The sequence below is a fragment of the Phlebotomus argentipes genome, unplaced genomic scaffold (genome assembly GCF_947086385.1).
Source record: "Phlebotomus argentipes unplaced genomic scaffold, Phlebotomus argentipes genome assembly scaffold_4, whole genome shotgun sequence".
Classification (NCBI taxonomy): Eukaryota; Metazoa; Arthropoda; class Insecta; order Diptera; family Psychodidae; genus Phlebotomus; species Phlebotomus argentipes.
Window position 1 is genome coordinate 8,210,783 of NW_026776174.1, and position 20,523 is coordinate 8,231,305.

The 20,523-nt window shown below is 41.9% G+C and overlaps 1 protein-coding gene across 1 annotated transcript in view; it reads left to right on the plus strand.

Moving 5' to 3' along the window:
• Nucleotides 1-20,523, plus strand: part of LOC132258409 (uncharacterized) — a 97,174-nt gene that overhangs the window by 36,168 nt on the left and 40,483 nt on the right. The window contains exons 10-14 of the mRNA XM_059755734.1: nucleotides 675-811; nucleotides 1,266-1,406; nucleotides 1,461-1,810; nucleotides 15,629-15,924; nucleotides 16,312-16,737. Of these exons, the coding sequence (XP_059611717.1) occupies nucleotides 675-811; nucleotides 1,266-1,406; nucleotides 1,461-1,810; nucleotides 15,629-15,924; nucleotides 16,312-16,737 (1,350 nt within the window). The remainder of the gene's footprint in view (nucleotides 1-674; nucleotides 812-1,265; nucleotides 1,407-1,460; nucleotides 1,811-15,628; nucleotides 15,925-16,311; nucleotides 16,738-20,523) is intronic.

Sequence of the window (20,523 nt, forward strand, 5' to 3'; positions counted from 1 at the left end):
GACGACGAAGTTTGTATCGAAGAAGGCCCACCAGCGTTGAGCATGCAAACGGAGGGAGGATTACCGAAAAGGCATTTTATTTTTATCTCAAGACAAAATGTGTGGAGTCGAAGTGAATGGGAGAGTGACAAAGAATGGAATTGGGAGGGAAGGCTTTTTTCCTCTGGGCCGACATAGGAAAACTTTGGCTTGAAGATGTTATCATGGAGCTCAAAAGTGTGTCTTGAATTTGCATAACAAAAGCCATTTCATTGTTGGCAGCCATAGGCTTTTCCACTCTCTCCTCGGCCACCATAGCATATTGTACAATAAATGTGTATTTATTATTATTGCAAGAAATACACTCTGCAGAGTGAATTCTCTTGTACACCAAAATTCAATGGATCAGCAGTGAATAGGAGCACCTTCTCCACTCAATTTACACAGGCACTTTTCCCGTATGCCCACAAAACTCCGCGATTGCTCCACTTCGACAGCACTTTAATTGAATTCACTCTCAAGTTTCTGCATTTTTAAAGATTTTAACACCATTTGGCAGCTCATCTGATAATGTCACGCGGTCGGAGGAATCAATTGGGAAGTCAAGCGCGATGGATGGATTTTTAGCGCGTCCGTAATGGAATAGTTGTGTCTCTCGCGCCGGAATGCTAATCCATTAATTTGCCTCTCCGCAGCCAAGGCAGTCCCAGAAGTGGCGCAACTTCTCATCGCTCATGCGATGGATCACGAATCTCCCTTTCCTTCACGGAGGCGTGAGGAACTGTCCAAGATTCTGAATTTCATCCTCCTGAATTCGCTGATGATTGAAGAGGTTTGCAATTGCATCTCGAAGACGTGTCGTTGGATTGGAAGGAAATTGATCAAGAATCTAACGACGAATTCCAATTAATTACATCAGTCTTGAGATGAATTTCTTGAGATTGTCCGGTTGATTGCACTCTTCTTATTCAATGAATCGCGAAGAGATTCTCTTCCCAGCAACGAAAAGAGGTTCAAGTCACAAATCTACTCGAAAAACACAATTTTTCCTCCTTCAAAGGCATTTGCATGAGATCACTCTCAAGACGACAACTCAGGCGATTTTCAACAGTCTTAATTGCTTTCCGGGAACTCGGAACAATTAGCGAGAAGGTGAAAACTGCTGTTATGTCCCCTGGAGGTTCTCTCAGTCAATTTCTCAGCAATTCCTTCAAAGCCCTCAAAGCATTTTCCAGGATATTTACTTCGGGATTTTCCCAGAAGCGCAAATCTGCAATTGAGAACAGTTCTCAGAGGCCATCCAGAATGCTCCAATTCGGCGGCTGCTCTTGACAGCGAATCAGCGACCAAGTGCCGTGAAATTCAGCCGAACAACTCGCCCAGAATTCACCCCAGGACACTCTCAGAGGCTCCCGGGCTACAGTCTGGTCGGCCTCCGCGAATCATCCCGCGAATTCGTTGTTCTTTGACGTCAAATGCAGCGCTTGTGTGACGGAGAAAAATGCGCTCCATTCACGTTGAGGATTTATGGGCCATTTCCGGCTTCTTTCCTCGCGATGGAGACTCTCTTTGCCGAAGCCACTCACGGAGGCTTCGCTAACGAGTCGGACGTGCCTCTGCCTCGAGTTTCACCTCACATCAGTCGCCTGTCACTCGACATTCCTAGAGGGATGGCACGGGTTAACACAGGGTGGAAGCTGAAGTTTCAGCCTGCCTTTGCCACATTAGCGGCGGCCTATATCGCTGCTGCTCTGCTTCAAAGAGCTTCTCGAGGCAGCAAAGTCGGTGTCAAGTGGCATGTGATAAACATTCCTTTGGCAACATCAAAAAGGTTTTCCACGAAAATCCATCCTCTCAGACAAGAATTTTCACTTAAATTGTCATAAGAAAAGGATACTTTCCATAATTGCATGCCTTTTAATTCTGTTTAGTGTGTGGGTGGCGTTTCACATTTCAGCAAATGTGTACGCTGAAATAATTCCCATCTCTAATTTATGCTATTTGCAGTGAATCTGTAAATATTTGTGACACAGGAGGAAATATACGTTAGTTTGTGCGGAGTGCCTTTTCCTATATTGTGTGCATACCTGGGAAAATTTCATCTATTAATTATACATTTGCTAGAGCAATAATTTAATTTGATTCCCATCTCCACTCAGTGAAAATTCAATTTCCATATTTAGACCGTGATTTCTGGATGTGACATGTTGTGGAATATTATCTCACTTAATACTGGCATACATGCAAATTAAACTCTTCCCAACAGGCAATAGTTCTTGCCGACTGTCTGAGTCACTGGGAATTATGGCAGAAATGAATGGGAATCATTTTAGCCATTAGACACGCTATATCGTTTGTGAATTGCGCATGCAAGGAGAACGACTGTGTGTGTGGAACACAATGCTGAAGGAATTGAAATCTGCTAGGCATGCTAGGCAATCTATGAGTGAAGTCTAGGAAAATCTGAGGGACTTACTCTCACGTAGTTGGAGATAGAATTAATTTTTACATTCAACATTCTTCATCCGTTTTCTGCCATCTTTGTAACGCAGTCCACCAGGTAGAGTAATTCAGTTCTAGCTGCCCCCCACAGATATGCGAGGGGCATAAATTAAAAGAGTTATAAGAGAGCAAGGCATATTAAGTGTGGCTGAATGGAAATCCACTTTCTCCTCACAATACACCCATTTTTCTCCATTATGCATGAATTCTCAGTGCCCGAGAGTCCCAGCCGGAGCATCTGTGTGTTCTCGGGCGTCGAGACGATTACCCGAAATGGATCATTAACATGGAGGCAATGAACTATATTTGACAAAGCCATAGACACTCCAAAATCCCACTCCTCTTGTTCCTCAATCCGAATCGGTTCCATTTGTCGGTTCATTTATTTGTTCAGCTTTGCACACTCACGAGACTCACTCGCCTGTTATTTCTTCGAGTGGAAATGCACAAAAAAATGCACTCTGAACGAGTTCGAGGCCTCAAGTTCACACTTCTTGTTCAAACTATGCCATTCGCTATGACTGACGGGGGTTTCACGATTTTTTTTTTCATCTGCCGCGAGTCTCCCTCTCATGGAAGTATGGGAAGTATGGATATTTCCGTATTAATTGAGCCGTTGCAGGAAAATTCTGGGTTGCTCGACGTGATACAAGAGTTCCACGAATTTCGCATGCAGAAATAGCAATTCTGCAAAAATGTGATTCAAAGCTGCGCACCAAAATCCAATTAAAATGCTACTAAATATGTACATTATGATTTGCAGAAAATTTATATAAGAGTTACTCTATTTTAGTGAAATTTATTGGAGAAAATTCCAGGATAAACACTCCTGATTTCTTTTATTAACTCCTCGGGACATATTTGCAATTCTTGCTCACCATGTGTAATCATTTTAGAACAATATAGAGTGAGTTTTTTCATTTCGCAAATGCATTTCACTGCGAGCATTTCAAGGGTTCTCGGCGAACAATTTGTTGACTGCAGAAATGCCATGGAAAAAGAACAAGTTGAGCAACATGGAGGGATGATGGAGTGACTGCCATGAATACGGGAAAAATGAATTTAATGGCAGAAAAGCATCCACTTGAGAGCAAATATTAGCGTTTCTGCATAACTGGATTAATTGAAAATATAATCCTCTCGTGGATGCACGGAATGCGAATTTCCTTTTGACGTTGCACATGAGGAAGGGGGGGGCACTTTTATTGCGACCGAGAGCCAAGGCATTCTTGTAATAACTGTCGAGTGGATGATATCATAAATCTCTGCGTGCGGGATGGGACATTTTGGCAGAAGGATTTTTCTCGGTCAGGAGCATCAATAAAACTTGAGATTTTTCCACTTATAGTGGGAATCTCTGTAGAGTCGCCCTTCTGGGGAGTGGTGCAGAGCCCACTTTAGCACTGGAATTGTCCAAATTGATAACCTCCTGGGGTGGGTGTGGGGATATGAATCTCTGGAGTGGAGGCGGTGGACCATAACCCATCGGAAGTGGGTTGTGATTTATTGATCGTATCACACGGAATCATCACGGATAAATTAGGACGTGACTTTTGTCGGCTAAGCCGGATTTATTGCTCCACTGGATAGAGAAATGTAATTCTCATACTCTCTATAACCGAAAATGCTGCTGGGTGAAAAGGGAAAGTTATCCATTTTTATCCCTCACCTAACCCACCCTCTGGTGGGCCTTTTTTTCACTGCCACCGCCCAATACTCTGGGGCGGGGAGGTTGAAAATATTTTTCATCAGCTATATTGGAGTTAGTAAATCACTCGCTGTGTGGCTCTTATGCAGAAATTCCACCCTCGTGAGAGGGAGAGGGGGTGTAGAATTCTTTGTTTATGCCACCACGCATCGGCTCCAACCCCTTGTTCGCGACGTGGCCCACTCCAATCCGCCTGTCGCCGGCAAAATGAATCATTTCACAGTAGTTTTGAATCACCCCCCAGACAGCCCGAGGGGTCCGGGCGAGAGAGCATCGCCATGGGGTTCGGGCTGGGCGCCAGTGGAACTCAATACACTTTCCACTTCATTAAGGCGAATGTATCATAATGCGAGAGCGAGAGGGGTTCATGCGACAATGATTTTTGTCAAGCACCCATGTTTGCCAAGCATAATGAAGTGGTTAAATAAACTAGATGTTGCCCTGTTAAGGGTGCCAATGCGAATGTCACTCAACGATGACAATCAATTTTGTCGATATTTTAGCATGTGTTTATACACCAACTACAACCTCTCAACGCACTGTTTCACTTCAATAATTCAGCGAAGCGACGGTGTAATTGCATCCAACAGGGATCTGTTGTGTGAGTTGAGCTTTCTGCAAAGAGTTTAATTACTTTGCACACCATTGTGGATAAACTTTAGTTAAATATTTATCTAAACAGTTGCATCAATAATGCCAAAAGTGATTAGATTTTCATTGGGAACTTCTCACTTGCCTCTGTTGGTCTCCAAGGATGTAAAGAAATTACTGAAATTCATACTTAATTTGCCAATCAAATTACGCATGACAAAACAAGATTTTATTTCGTGTGCATTCTTTCATTTAAACGTACAGTAGCGGAAATTAGTTGAGCACACCAATGAAATTTAGGCCAATTTCCCTCTTGGTGCAAAAAATTCGCATTTCTTTCAATTTTTCAGATATTTATTGTAAGACAAAAAATGATCCGAATTTTATGATCTTTCAAATGATGTTGAGATTATGACGATATCTCAATTTGGGGCCGAGATATTGCAGAATACAGAGAGATTTGCTTATAAGAACTGTGAAAATTACATTAGGACACTGGCATATTTTGCTTTAAATCCATGTCATAACCATAAAAATGGCTAGAATCACCACATTAAATCCAGAGTTTCGAATGTTCAGAAGACATTTTCATCAAATTTCTTAGGTGTACTAAACTAACTTTCGCTACTGTATATGATTGAAGATACCCAACACTGGGAATAATGATTCAATGAACTCGCACCCGTATCGTGTGTTGAAAGTGCTTCACCCATTCAATTTAGGCGACATTAAAATCATTTACATAATGATCCCCTGGGTAAATGAAGTGGAACATTGTTATTTGAAAAGTTTCAACCATTTTTTCCCGCCTGCCTCATTGCCATCGACATGAAATGTGACCGCCTCAGCAATTTTCTGACGAGTGAGATGAGAAATATTCTGAGCCGAGCAGATAATCTCGTGTGAGGCAAAAACGCGTCCACCAGCAATAACTTTAATTCAATTAGTGGAATTAGTTGGGTATCCACTCTGGAGTGGAATCAGATTAACATGCTGAATGCATTTGGGACTCTTTCATGCGGCACATCACAATAATAACCATGAAAAGTTTTATATGCTGTGCGCCAACCACAATAAAAATGCTTCGTATGCATTTCAGCTGCATCTCATGCGGACTGTCTGCAGAGCAGTGGGAATGCTATGTAAATTTGAGAAAATGCATTTTTCTGTCCACGGAGAATTTTTTTTATTTCTCCATGATAGACAAACAGTTTTCCCGACAACGCGGCTAGTCCACCAGAGATTTTTCGTGTCCCGCGAGACATCAAACACAATAACTTTGTGGTTTAGTTTTGAAGCGCATATTGTGCATGATTTTACCGTGAAAGAGGTAATTCCAATTCGGCCGCAAATTTCATTCACGCCAGCTTCGTATGTTCTGTGTGACAAATGCCAGTATTGTACATTATCTGGCTAAGCCTATAGAGTTGATCTTTCGAAAATAGCAGCTCTTGCGCAGGAAGAGAATTTATGAAAGTTCACTGAATTGAAAATTAATGACGTGCCACCTGAAATCATCAATAAACAACAATTAGAATTGTGGTTGAGTGGTGATAAATCAAGAAAATATGTGGAAATCAAGCTGGAGAAGTCTTTTGTAAGGCAAAGAGAATACTGGTTTTCTTCTAAGGAGAAACTATGTGAGAAACGTAGGAGGAATTTTTCGGAAGATGCCTGAAAATGATACGAAAATGATGATTATTAATTCCAACTGGCTGTAGCCGATAAATTATTAATTTAGATTAATTGTAATGTTGCGGGAGCTCGAGAGAAGTGGGTGGTTTTCGAGGGGAATTAATATTAAGAGAAGGTGTGATAAGCCTGCAATATATTCAATAATAATTTTCCTCATGCCCATCCGAACATGTGTGGATGGAAACGTGAGGATAGTGGAATTTATTGTAAGGCAAGCGTGTGTTAGTGTCTAATTTATATCTGAAAAGAAGTTCAAATAAATTAGATCAATTCGTTAACAATACCTTGTAAGAGGCACCGTATTATTGAGAACCTCCTCGTTTTCTCACAAACGGAAATTTATCTTGATTACACTCAACAGAATCCAAAAGCACGAGTCGCCTCTCGTTTTCGGAATAGCAAACTTCCATTTCCTTATTACGTGACCATATTCTATGGTCTTTTGTGCCTGCCAGCCTTCTTCTCCCATGACTGCGAAGCGCTTCAGGATGATGGGCTTTCTGCTGGCCACATGTGGTGCCCCACAGCGCATCGGTTATTGCCTGAATTAATTCAATAAATGGACAATTTAAAATTTGATTTAATTCAATTTGTGTCAATTTTCCCGTGATGGATACACAGCAGATTAAATATGTGGGATTATCGCACGAAAAGGGTCTACACTCGCCACTGTCACTCACCATTTCAGCAATTTTCTCCTCAATCTCTCACATGCCAAGCCTTTCTTTCAACCGTGCACATCCAGTGGTCATCTTTTGATGTTTCACATGTTTCATGTTCCACATGACGTAAACTGTTAGCGTAGATTTTGATTTCAAACGCCACTTCCATGGAATTTCATGAAATATTACATTTTTTTTTTTCATTAATTCGATGCAAGGCAACATCAATCGCTGAATCTACATAGTACATTAATCTTTGTGTGTGATTCTATTGATTTCACCTGCGACTGTCAGCTGAATTCTTACTGACTGAGCATGCAATTAAAAGTGACAAATTAAGTGTTACATTTGGCTACATGTGCTGAGACCCTGGGAGAAAATCTCGCAGAATTGGAAGGAATTTCCCTCGAGAATTCGGAATTGGCAACTATTCCTTCGCATTACTTGACTATTTTGAGGATTATTTTCCACAGGGGAATCCAATTGGGAGACGTTAAACTCCGAACGTGTAAGCATTTTAATGGTTTCCCAGGCTTCCACACTCACCCCGTCGATAATTCCGCCCTGCAGCCACACTTCAGTGCCAGTGAATTGTTCCTTAAATCCTCCCAAGCTATGCTCCAAAACAGGATTATTAGGTGGATTGATTGTCTATCGGAAATTAACGTCGAGTTCATGTAGCATGTCGATGTGGCCTCATGGGAGAGGGCATAGACGACACTCATGAGAATAAGCAGACATTCCTCCAGGATTTCCTCTCCGTTGATCCACGTCGCATGGGGTATTATATGATAAATGTATCACTTAATGAAGAGTTACACAGTCTAATAAATACAGCCATTGTTGCAGGCTGCGACACAGGATCGGGGCTTTTGGCGAAATTTGTACTTTGAACTCCAATGTGCATGTTATATGAGTTTAATTATTCACCCACTCCAGACTGAAATCCTCCAAATGACTCCATCATGCCCTGCTAGTCGCAATTTCACTCAAAGGGAATGCAAAATTGAAAACCTACAAAAAAAAGCGGAACATTATTATTGAATGATGAAAAATTGTACAATTTTAACTTTTAATGTTTCTCCATTAAAATGTGGTTCCCATAGAGAGCAGTCATATCGCAAGCCAACAGAATTACATGCTGTATTGAAACAGGAGAGCAAACTGCCAGTAGTTGTGGCCTTCGTCTCAGGCGCCCGTTATCGAATTACCCATGCTGTACAACAGTTTGTCAATGTAGCGTGTGGCAAATAAAACGACTCCATATGTAAAATATTATTTATATATCCACCCATTAGTTTGTGCTCAAATAAAAAGAGTTGGTCTCTCTTTCAGATATACGCCACACTGGTTCTCTGAATTGACTATAAAATATGATCAGCTGTACAAATAATTCATCAAAATTCCAATTGAAAATGTTAGTGAATTGGAGGAGTTCAGAGGACAAGGCAGTAAAAGAAGTCTGCAACACAACTAGAATTAGAGTAATTGCAATATATCTGAAAGTCACTAAAGATCAGGCGGTTTATTTGCTCGACAAGTTGTTACTCTATTGGTTGACAGAATTATGAGTGCAATTTCTCAATATCAGCAAATTGTATTGGAAATTAACACCACTCCCTGTCTCGTTGTATTTTCCAGATGTGGTAAATGATCTCGCCAGTACATCGCACAGCATATTTCAGCTGAATGCATCCAAATAAAACATTTACAACCTTCTCTGCAACATCTAAATGGAAATGCGGTATTGAGGAGTAAAATTGAAAAGCATCGTTGTAAGAAATGGGTAATGGAAGAGCGTATAAAAATGGCAAAGAGCATCTCCTCCGCAATTTCCACTGAATTTATATCACACACGGGAAATTACACTCTATTGATTCACCCTTATACAGGGAGAAGGATATTATTTTTCTCGGCGAAATTAAAGAAAATATCCTTATCTTGAGGGTGCCATTATTGAGAGTCTTCGGGAAGTCGTAAAGTTAGGAATACAAATTGAAAAATTCCGTTCTATACCAAGCTTTTTAAGAAAACCACCTCAATCTTCCCCTTTATTCAAGTCTTTAATTGCATAAAAGCAGTGTGGTTGATTGATGCATCACGATGGGGATGGGCTGTCAGCAATCATTTACAGAGTTTTCACTGTCAAGTTGAGTTTAAAATTGTGGGGAAAAGTTTCTAATGTTGTTCGTACACGAGGCCAGAAAATCTTCAATACAATCTTTCCATCCATTCTTCATGTGCTAATACGAGAGTGTGTGTGGGGTTTAAGTAAAGTCCCTTGATTGAAATCTAAATTAAATTTTGTCATAAAGTCGAGTTGATAAAGGGAAAACTTGCTCGAGAGTATGGCATCAAAAGGCACTTTTGGAACTGACTGAGGATACATACAGGAGTACCCAAACTAAATTCATTTTGGCTTTTCACTCAAATAAAACATGTGTGTTGTGTCAAAAAGACGAGAAAGTCTAATATGGATAAGAGCTTCTAATGAAAATCTCCTTTTGCGCTGATGCCTCGCATGAACCAGTTGAAAATGTCTTTCGAGTTTTACCCATCATGCGCTGAAAGAAAAACTTTCCCTTTGTTATTACATAAATACAATGTTGACGGTGATACTGCAGCTAAGAGCTCTGAAACTTTCATGCAAATCCATAACTGGGGTGGCATGGAGGGTGGGTTCATGAGGAAGATAAAACCACATGGCTTCTCCGCACCTCCCGAAGGAGTTATTTGGAGATGGGTGCACCCGGAAAAGAAGGCGGCAGGGCGGATTTCGGGGAGGATGATGATGGTATGACGACAAGTGAGACATGAATATATGCAGAAAATGGTGGAAACTTTAACGGCTGAATGAAAATATGGTGTGTGCCGGGAAATCCATGCACATTCAACAATGAACTGAGGGTGCTGCGAAAGGGGATGGCAGGATGCTATCCTCTCGGGAGTAATAAAGTGGAAACTGCGACGAAAACCCCTGGTTTTAATATAAACACCATATAAAATTGGAGTCAGTCGCAGGATGTATGAATATGTGAAAATTTATGAGAAATCCGTGGAAATTGACTAGATGAGAAGTAAAATTTGCTCCTTCTTTCAAACATGCGATGGAGAAAATGAAGAATTTTGCTCAGCTTAAAGTGAAATTACCATGAATCCACATTTATCCGATGTCACGTCATCAGCGACTATCGAACCAACATCTCGCAAAACGACGCAATTTCTTCAACTTATAAATTATTGTCAAGATCGCGAAGATGGCAACTTTTCCCATCTCATGGGAGATTATTTATGACGCGATGATATCGCGTGGAAAATACAATTTCGACAAATATAAGAATTCTCAATTGCAGTGATTTTATGACAGCCACATGCCAACATATTTGGCCAAAGTGAATTCTTGGAGAGAACATCAAATATTCATCACTAATACATTTACAATGGCATGGCAACTTTTATCACCCTCGCAGTGCATCGCTATTTATGTTGTAAGCTTCTGAATCGACAGCAGCCTTGTGAATGTGGGTGTCTATTAAATTGAGCCCAAGGAAAATAAGCTTACGCTGTATTAAATTTAAGCGGAAAATTCAAACTGTATCTTTTCTGTCAAAATCCCCACCAGAACGAGTTTTTCCCGCGCAGTTTGTGAATATCGAGTTTCGCGAAAACAAAAACTAAACTAATTCCACAACCACATTTCCAAATTGCTCAATTTCCCGTACGCATTCGACAAAAAAAACCTTAATTCCAGTTGGAGATTTTTTGAATTTTTCTCATCTCTCTCTCTCGAGAGCTTTTGTGCCATTGATGCCGAATCTCTCATTCCACTGATAAAAAGCTCTGCGAATGGCTGAATATAATTCATCAAGCACGCGAAGCTTCTGAATTTGTCTATTTTCTCATCGCGCGGCGAGAAAAAACACCACAAAACAATACGCAAATGGAAATTGTGCAGCTTTTCGTACACAGAGTCTGTTTGGGACTGAGGAAAAAGTGTGTTGAAATTGGTGTGGAACATGATTGTGAGGAGAGAGAGAGAGGTATAATCCTAAATATCTTGAGAGCAGTGGCGAAATTCAGCACAAATATTTACGGGGGCAAACCGCACAATTTTCCCAACCGAGCATAATTCAAGTATTCAAATTTATTCAGTGGCACAGACGGTTTGGATTTCAATATTATCCACCCATTTCACCCGTTGGCATATTATTAGTTCCTCTGGGTTTTTCCCAGTCGCCCCCGCAACCCACCAAAGCTCAGGGGCTCACGCGTGGGCGGGATGAGTGAATGAAATAAGACGGAAAAATACCGCAAAATCTCCGGGTTAAAACTCCATCCATGCAAAAACATAAGACTGTGGAGAATTAATTCACTGAGGAGTGATGAGGAAAAAGTGTCTTGAACTCCGTGAACCCTCCTTACTCTACCCTTTCAGGCTGATTGTGATGATAATACTTCTTATGTGTATTTGTGTCGTCTCCAAAGACGAGAAAATTACCCAGTGCGGAAATCATGCATAAATCGCCACTCCTCTGAAAAGCTGCATTTATGTACAGTGAAACAGTGTGACTGGGAGAAATTTCATTAAATTACTCTAATTGTCATCGTCGGTGAGTGAACGGATGTTTCTCATTGTGTTCATTCACATATATCGGAGGTCGTTCTTCTCCCCTTGACTCTTTTTGTGCGCTCCCCGGACATTGAATTCGATTAAAATTTCGCTGAAACTAAATCAAGCACGACATTGATGGAGAGGCAGGCGCTCAGAGACAGACACCCAAGCGAAGGGCCTTATCCTATTCGCCCAACTTTCATATGCAAGAATCGCATGGAGAGAAACGTTTGAGCTTCATGCGAGAGGACACTTGCGAGGGGCGGTCAATTTTCCAAACAGGGGACACTTTTCACGAGGGAAATTCCACTAAACATCCACAGAGGGGGAAAGCGCCCATGAAAGCATACAAACATGTAAAACATAATGGATCTATTATAATCAATGATGCAATTAATTTCGCTTCTTTCTCTTAATTGTGTTAAAAACCAAGTCAGCTATAAATTGAATAGTTCTGCCAAAAGGAGTGCAAAAAACTCCATCGTTTGCTATTTTTTCGAGTCGGTAGAGCTCATAAAATTCCATTCCATACAAACATTTGTATTCATTATTTCGAAATTGTTTTCTTCAGACAATTTTGATGGGTGAATGAATTTGAAAAATTCCCTCAGTGCACTCGAAACCTCCAATTTGTGTTTGGCAATTTTACCGGAGAGTTTTCTGATGGTATTGGAATTAAATGGAAGCTCTGCACTGAATAACTATGTGTCACTCACTTTGTTTCAGTGGTTGAATGCAAAGCGTGGTCCCGGTTTAGCACTTGTCAATTATTATACTGGTGTTTGCAAAGTACCTGATCAGATCCACAGGGCTGGGTGGGTAATTGGGCACGTTCCACACCCCGATATATAAATTTTCGCAACACTTGATACGTGATCGAACGTTTAATTACGGCATCGTGTGCTATTAATTGCATATTATTGTCACATGGATGTGATTTATTGCTGGAATTGGTACAATTTGTGTTTTTGCTCATCTATGCAATTATCACCTCTCTAGTGCGCTAATGTTCGCGCCGCGAATTGCATCGTCTTGGCATTACTTCTGCATCCCATGAAATCCACAAGATGCGAGGAACTCGCGGAGGAATGTGGAATTAAAGAAGACACCACGCACGGTGGAATGATAAATGTTCAGTGAGATGCGATGTAATTAAAAATAAAAAGAGGCATTCGGTGAAGTCGTGCGGTGGCTCACAGGATCCCTCTGGAGCACACTTCAAATAAGACCCATGCTGACTCGTGACGCAGTCCAATGAAGAACGAGATGCTACCTCATTTAGCCGAGTCTCTCGGTCGCCTTAAATTCTTTATTTGCAGCAATTAGGCATGACAAGTTGAGAGGCGCTGCTCCCCGTGTCGCCCATCTGTGAAGACACACTCAACTGCAGAGATCCCCGGAGGATTATTTCAATTACCCTGCAAATCATCCCACAGTTCTATGTCAAATTAACATATGGTGCAATATTTTACATATCGCCTCCGTGAGTTGCTCCGGATCAGCCGCATGGCTCTTGGCTGGCATTAGCAAGAGGAACGCAGTCCTAATGACAATTATCGTGGAAGAATAAATGCACTGGCACGTAATCTTCACTCCTAAATCCACGATTGCAGACATAATCTCCGTTTGATTTTGATAAATTACTCCCTGACACGCTAAGAATGCCGTCCGGTGTGAAAAACCCACTTGCGAGAATATCTGTTCACGAAACTTTACAGAAAAGTTTATGGTTTTTCGCGATTTCAACATGTGCAGTTATTTGTGCAGTCGTGAGAGAAATCCCCAGTAATTTGGGGATAATTTGAAAATGATGTTATAAAGCTTCAAAAAAGAAGGAGTACAAAAATACGCAGAAATGAACATTTTCAGCTGGCGTACGCTTAACATTAAGCAAACCACATATAAAGTCGATAAAAGCGTATATAGAAAAAATCAACATTTCTCCCCACATAATATAAAATTCATTTGAGCAATTCTGGTGAGAGCACAAAAAGCCTGAAGCATGTAAATTCACCATTACAGCGGATAACTAAATCAAAGGAGAATTGAAGCATGATATGATAAACATATTTTGTCAAGACGAATTTGAAAATCATCTTCATATTCACATTTTGCAGAGGGCGGAACCTCTAATTCATTCCCCCTTCGACCTGTGCATTGGCTGTGGATGGAAATTGCCAAAGGGTGGTTTGAGGGAGTTTTACATACAGAACGCCGGGGAAGGTTCTCCATCTGGGGTGATGAGTGTGTAAAGCTCCCACTGCTGGAGTGGGTTGGGTTGGGATGTACAATAATAAGCTCCGTCGTCGTCGGTAGAAAATTCACCAAACAAGAGATAGGAGATCTTGAGTAGATTTAATGTGAACACATGCACGTGTAATCAATTTTGATACGGCGGAATGGAATAATTCTTCAAAAGTCGTCTGTCTTCTCGTTTTGGGAAAGGTAAAAAGACATTGATTTGCCGTGGTGAAGGCTTGTGTAAACTATTGCGGTGTATGTTTATCAAGGGTGTAGAATGCCTTTCAGTATAATGAGGCAAATACCTGCAAGCCCAAACCCTCAGTGTGCACAAGGAATGTCTGAGTGGAATTTTGCTTGTAATTAGTTCTAATTAAATTTATTTCCTTACGCAGAGCCCGTATATATATAAAATTGTGTCAGATTTTCACCCCCACGTCGTCATTCTGGGGGAAATTCCCAGTGTACCCAATTCATTTTCCACCCAACTTGCCCATCGATCCTCCTCGAGCACGAGAGGGACAAGCATTTGGAGAAGGGTGGTTCTTATCCTCTTGGGCGAAAGTGTCTTCTGTGGGAGTTTCCACGCTCTTGTGTGATATGTATTGGACCCCAAAAAGACAATGTGCAGGAGAGGAAACTTGATTCAAAGCCGGAAGATCAATAGACATTGATGACAGGGGTACGATACAGTGAAATAAGCTTTCATCCCCTCGGCTTTCATCTTGTACACACTGTGTTTGAAACATATCTTGGGAAAAGAGTCCCAATCTCTCGCTCTCCTTCTCCTGAGGAATACGATAGACATGGGGATTGTCTTTTCATTTAATTTACAGCCCGTGCGGACGAAGGGACCACTGGGGAGATGGCGAGCTCAAAATAAAAGTGGAGGAATTTTTGCTTAGAAAAATTCCTGAAACAATAAATTACAGCAGGGTCAGCATGGTCTTTTAATTATTAGCTTGTTGCATGAATGGTGTAGAGCAGCAGGGAAGATTTCTAGCTATTGTCCCTACTTAGGAGTATATAAGTTTGAATGTATGTGGAACAATTCGCCCTTTTCTCAATGTCATTGTGAAATATTTTGATGCTTTGCAGCAATAGAAGAGAATTTTGGGATTAAAGCTTCGGGAAAACAAATTCCAGCAATCGGAAATGGATGAACTCAGATATCAAACAAAAGGAGAATTCCGTTGCTTGAATGAAAGTGTATGTTCTGGCGAGTGTATCGATTCATAGGAACTCAGTGGAGCATGGAAAGCCTCGGCCGAAGGTTGAGATTGAGCAATTCAGAGAGCGAAAAATACCCCAGTTGAACCTTCTTGGCCCCTGAGGACCTTCGGGGATATTTTGTATTTTTTCCCCATCATTTTTCCGAGCTTCTGTGAGGGAGGGTGAAAAGCCCAGGGAATGAGGGTGAAAAACAGAGAATATCCTGAGCTAATTTTTTCCATTGTCGCTTAATGCCACACGCCCTTTTTTCCTTTGGCGCAGAGCCTGAGAAAGTGGCTCCGAGGCAACTTATCTCCCTGCTTTCCTCCCTGTTAGATGGGAAATTATATATGTTGGAAAAACATTGCCTCTATCGGTTTGGGATGCCGCTCATGTGAGTTGATGAGTGTTGGGGAAACGGCATAGCAGTATGGTTCTCCACACCAACACCAACTTCTCATGTGAGAATCAGTCGACAAGAGTCGTCTTTTGGGTGACTTTCCCTCGTGAACATGATGGCAGTCCACAGTCGACCACATCGCTTCACGCGCTGATAATGAGATTTCTCTCGGCGGATGCTTTGGGACTCTCAGACGCGATTCTGACTGCCATCGAGTTCAGTACTCTGCTGAGTTTTGCCACTGTCGTATCCTTCGCTCGCGATTGTCACATCGCGACAACGTGCGTGCATCCCAGCGAAAGCTCAGGCGAAAGCTCACAAGGTCGAGTCACATTTTTTCACACGCGGAAGATTGCATTGCAGTGATTGTGCGGGGGGAGCGCAAAAAAAAGTAAAATTCCCACTTCAGCTTGCTGGCATTTTTTGCCATTCTCCACTGTCGTGGAGCAGGGGAAGCGGAAGGCGTGAGTGTGTGAAACTCATGGTGAAAAGTTGAGAGGGAAATTGTCGCAGTTCTTTTCAAATTCAGCGGAAACTTGCCGGAAAGGAGCTCAACAGTCAGTGTTTCTAATTGAACAGCCATTCGAGGAGTGTGCCTGAAGAAGTGAGCTTTTGCGCGGCCTGAGCTTTTCACGTGGGCGCGGAGCATGAGTGGCATCTGAATGTGTCAATAGAGGCTTCGCTCCGTGGCAGAAATGATGAATGTGAGGAATCGCTGGTGACTCTCACGTGAAATCATCAAGAAGACGCCATAGTGCGGTGAAAATGGGGAAATCTGACAAGGTCCCCGAGGAGCGCGCCACGTCGAGTTCATCTCTTGTGAATTGTGTGCTCTGTGTGCTGTGCATTTCCTCAATCGGTGCGTCCCTCTACTCAAATGTACGACAGAACTACATCGAAGACAGGATACGGCATCTGCGGCACTTGGACGACAGGATATCTGTGCTTGAGTCCAAGTTCCAAGACCTGCCTCAGGTTTTTGGCGACCCCGATGCAGATGTTGCGAGTGTCGTTCGGAAATTGTCACTTCAGGTGGCCGGTATTCAGAGATTGCGGAGAGACGTCTCCCAGCTGCAAGTCACTAGACATACCAGACAGGCATCTGTTACGGGCGGGGAGTGCATCTGTCCGGCAGGTAAGACTCACCATTCGGATATTTACACCAATTTTCCGCTCCATCGACAACGATTTGCACCTATTGTGTGCGACACGACCAAATGGTATTCCATTGACATTCCTTTGCATCACAACTGAGATCGTGTTGCTGTGCCATTTGTTGGTGTCATTTGATTAGAATCTGGTATGGAAAAATCTGAAAACCTCTAATCCCAGAGTGTCTAATCCAAGAGGAAGAAAAAAAAATCCAAAATCCCACCACATTTTCAGGGGATTCCTTTTGTCCCTCATTCCTTCTTCGACGCATTTTCTCATCAGACAATCACCGGGTGAGGATGGGAAAAGAAGCTGCCAAGGAGATTCTTTCATTGTTATGGCCTTCCCCATAATGGCACAGCTGAAGAGGAAATTTTCCTTCTCCCTCATTTCGACAAATTCCCACGAAGATTGCCATTGGACCGAGATTTTATGACACGTTAATCTCAATCACATTTTTCACCCCATTCGACAGCGATGGGCAAGCTGAGGATATTCATGAACTATTTCACTTGGAAAGTACATCTTTTGAGATGTCCCAGCGGGATTCTAGAGTAAATCCACTGCAAACCCATGGGATGGAAGGTCTCTGGGCACTTCAAGAGGGAGAATAGCGTGAAATTTCTGGAAAAAATGCACTCTAAATGCAAATTTTGAATTGCATATTGAAGACATTGTGGTTTCCCAAAGAGTTCTTATTAAATCTGTCGTGCCTTTCCAAACACATCAAAGCCGCAACGTCATTTGCAAACAAAGAAAATTATTAATCAGCCAGAATTCCAAAGGTACACTTTTCGAATATCACGCAGAGTGTGAGACTTTGCTGTGCTCATAACGAATGTCCAAACTATATGTTTTCTGTCTGTAAATCAATTTGATTTTCTATACACGCACAAATAACACAATTATAATTTCGCAATTCAACGCGCGCCTGTCGACAAAGAATTATTGCACTTCAAATATTGGGAGATGATGATTTATTGCAAGCCTCAATTGCTCTCGTGAAAATCCCTCGGGGGATGACTTTTATGCCCCGGCCCTTGATTGAAAGCCGAGGAGTGGAAGTGCATGAAAAGTCTTGCAGGACCCCCAAGGTGTGCTCCCTAATGTGCCAATGAATGTTGTACACGAGTGTGTGCTCCGTATGCCAAATGAATATTAAATGTGCTGAATTTCCGAGGGGGTGGCGCACGAAAAAACAACGCCTGATGATGCACTCTCGAGCCTCGTCAATGCCTTTGTTCACCCCCCAGAAGCGGCTCCCCTCGAGACACCTCTCGAATGTCTGACTGTTTGGCTTGATGTGCTGCTCGCATTTGTGGACCACGTGCTGAGAATCAAGTGCTATCTTCTCCCCCAATGCCACGAAGAAGCACTTTTCTTGGCTGAGAAGGTGGGGCGGGGCAGGAGAATATGAAATACAGACAGTATGACGATTTTCCGTGCAGAGACACAACAGAACGAGGGTGGAAGAATTTGCACTTTTTCATTTTATTCCTTCCTACTTCACACTCGGAAGACTCGCAAGAGAGTCGATGCACTGAGAGAAAATCGCTTAGGAAGATTACGGAAAGCACGACGATAAAATATATTTGCAGTTTCTCATAAAACTTTTGAGCTTCAAACAGCACCGAAGATGAAATCAAATATTATCTCGCATGAGCGCGATGTGGAAGTGTAAAGAGCCTTAATTTTTGCAAACAGCCCTAACAACTTTTTCTCAGTGTTGTCGTCACCTTCAGCTTGCTTCTCCGTGCGGCACAGAAGAAAGTGAATGTAGAAAAAGGCAAGGGAAAAAATGATTTATTGACAGTGGAGACTGGCGATGAATAAGAAAATTTAGAGAAATGAAATTAGGGTGAATTCACACATTTCATGGGCCAATCGTTTTTATTTTCCACCCCAGAGACAATCTCACGAATTCTGCGGTGTCTCATGGTGGTTTGAGGAGATTTACCTCCGCCACACCCCACACGATCCGCGCTCGCGGGAATGAGAAGTCATCATTTGAGACAAGACATCTCGCGCTATGATGAATGTCGTGTGATATAAAATATGTAAATGTCGAGCTTATGACATTCCTTTTGCGATACATCCACAATTTGGGAGCTTTAAGCACTGTCACATTTCCATCCATTTTCCCACCCATCAAACGGGAATGCGAAGGAGTTTCTCTGAGATGGAGTTTTGCTTTTTATTGAATTCCATCGACGACAAAGATGGCACATGCTCCAAGTTTTCCGAAGGGGTGGATGGAATAAATGCTGAAGGATGAAAAACTGAGCGTGATTGTGATGATTTATTCCATCTTGAGCTTTCCAACCTAAACCCCACTTCTCAGAATCCCTTTGACCACACTTGCGACGAACTTGTGGATGAAACAAACACAAAGCATAAGGAGGAACTTTGCAGATTCAACTGAAATTTGGACTTTCAGAACATCTGGACAACATCATCCCATCTGAGCGAGATGATCTTAAATGGAAAGTGGATAGCAATCAATTCATTTCAAATCTCTCGTCTCGAAAGACTGTATTAGGTCAAGGATTTTAGGGAAGTTTCGAAAGTTTTCATACTGCTTCTGTCAATTTGTTAGACAGAGGAGAGAGAGAGAGCATTTCAAACATATCATCCAGCCAGAGAGATCATTTGCCTCATCGTCAGTACATCAAATATTAACCATTTATGCTAAAGAGCCTCTTCAAATGCTCGCTCTCCACGCCGAGGAATGCACACTTGTCCAAATGGATGACAAAAAATGCGGTGTAGGGCCAACCAGAGCTGCGACTGATATGGAAAAGGCATGAGAGAGTGTCAAGAATTAGACAAATCTTGATCCCACTTAGTCGTGGCTGATTCCTGGGTAAATTGGAGTGTGTATGACTAGCATGGCGTGACTGAAAGCCATTCATTTTCGTAACCGGAACAAGTGGATTGGCGCCCACCCACTATTTGTTTCACTTGAACGGCAAAAAAAAGAGTGGAGTGAGAGAGGAAATATGGGAGATTGAGTGAAATGATTAATTTGAATTTATAGCAGTTGGATTTTTTGCCCCATGAGAGGCTATTGAAAGGGTCTCGGGCATTTGCTCTCCAATTGATTAGACACGAGAATCATGCTTAGCAGGTGTGAAAAATAGGAAGACACCCACAAACCAATCACTGCCAGTGATGGGATTAAGTGGTGAAATTCCTCATGCACTTAATCTGTACTTAATTGTTTTTCAACACACTTCACGAGGTCTTGTTAATTTGGTGAATATATGGGCAAAAATTAATGGTAGTTTTCACCCATATTTGGAACATAGGAAACCACAGAAATCCAATAAGAGTGAATTCTCACCACACTATCAATTACTGTTCAATTAATTTCCAATCAATAAGCAGAATGATTGCAAAATTGATACGGTAGGTCATCGTGTTGGACGTAATTGCGAAATACCACTTGTCCTGCTTGAGGAATGAACATGCAATAAATTCATCTTCAAGGGTATGAGCGGCTCCAATGTTTCACCTGCACCGCCCAGAGTCGTGTTTTATTAAGTCTCGAGCCATCCAGCTCAAATAAATCACTTGTCTCAGGCATTGTGGGCAATTTTGCCAGTGTCTCCTGAAGCGGCTTCCGCCGAAAAATCAACCCCCGCATCGACACAACTTGGAGTGTAATTGTTAGGCAAATAAATGTCACTGCATCCCTCAGAGCTATAAATAATTTAAAACAGACATACACCGCAGACACGCACTAAACCGTCAATTTTCCAAGAAACCA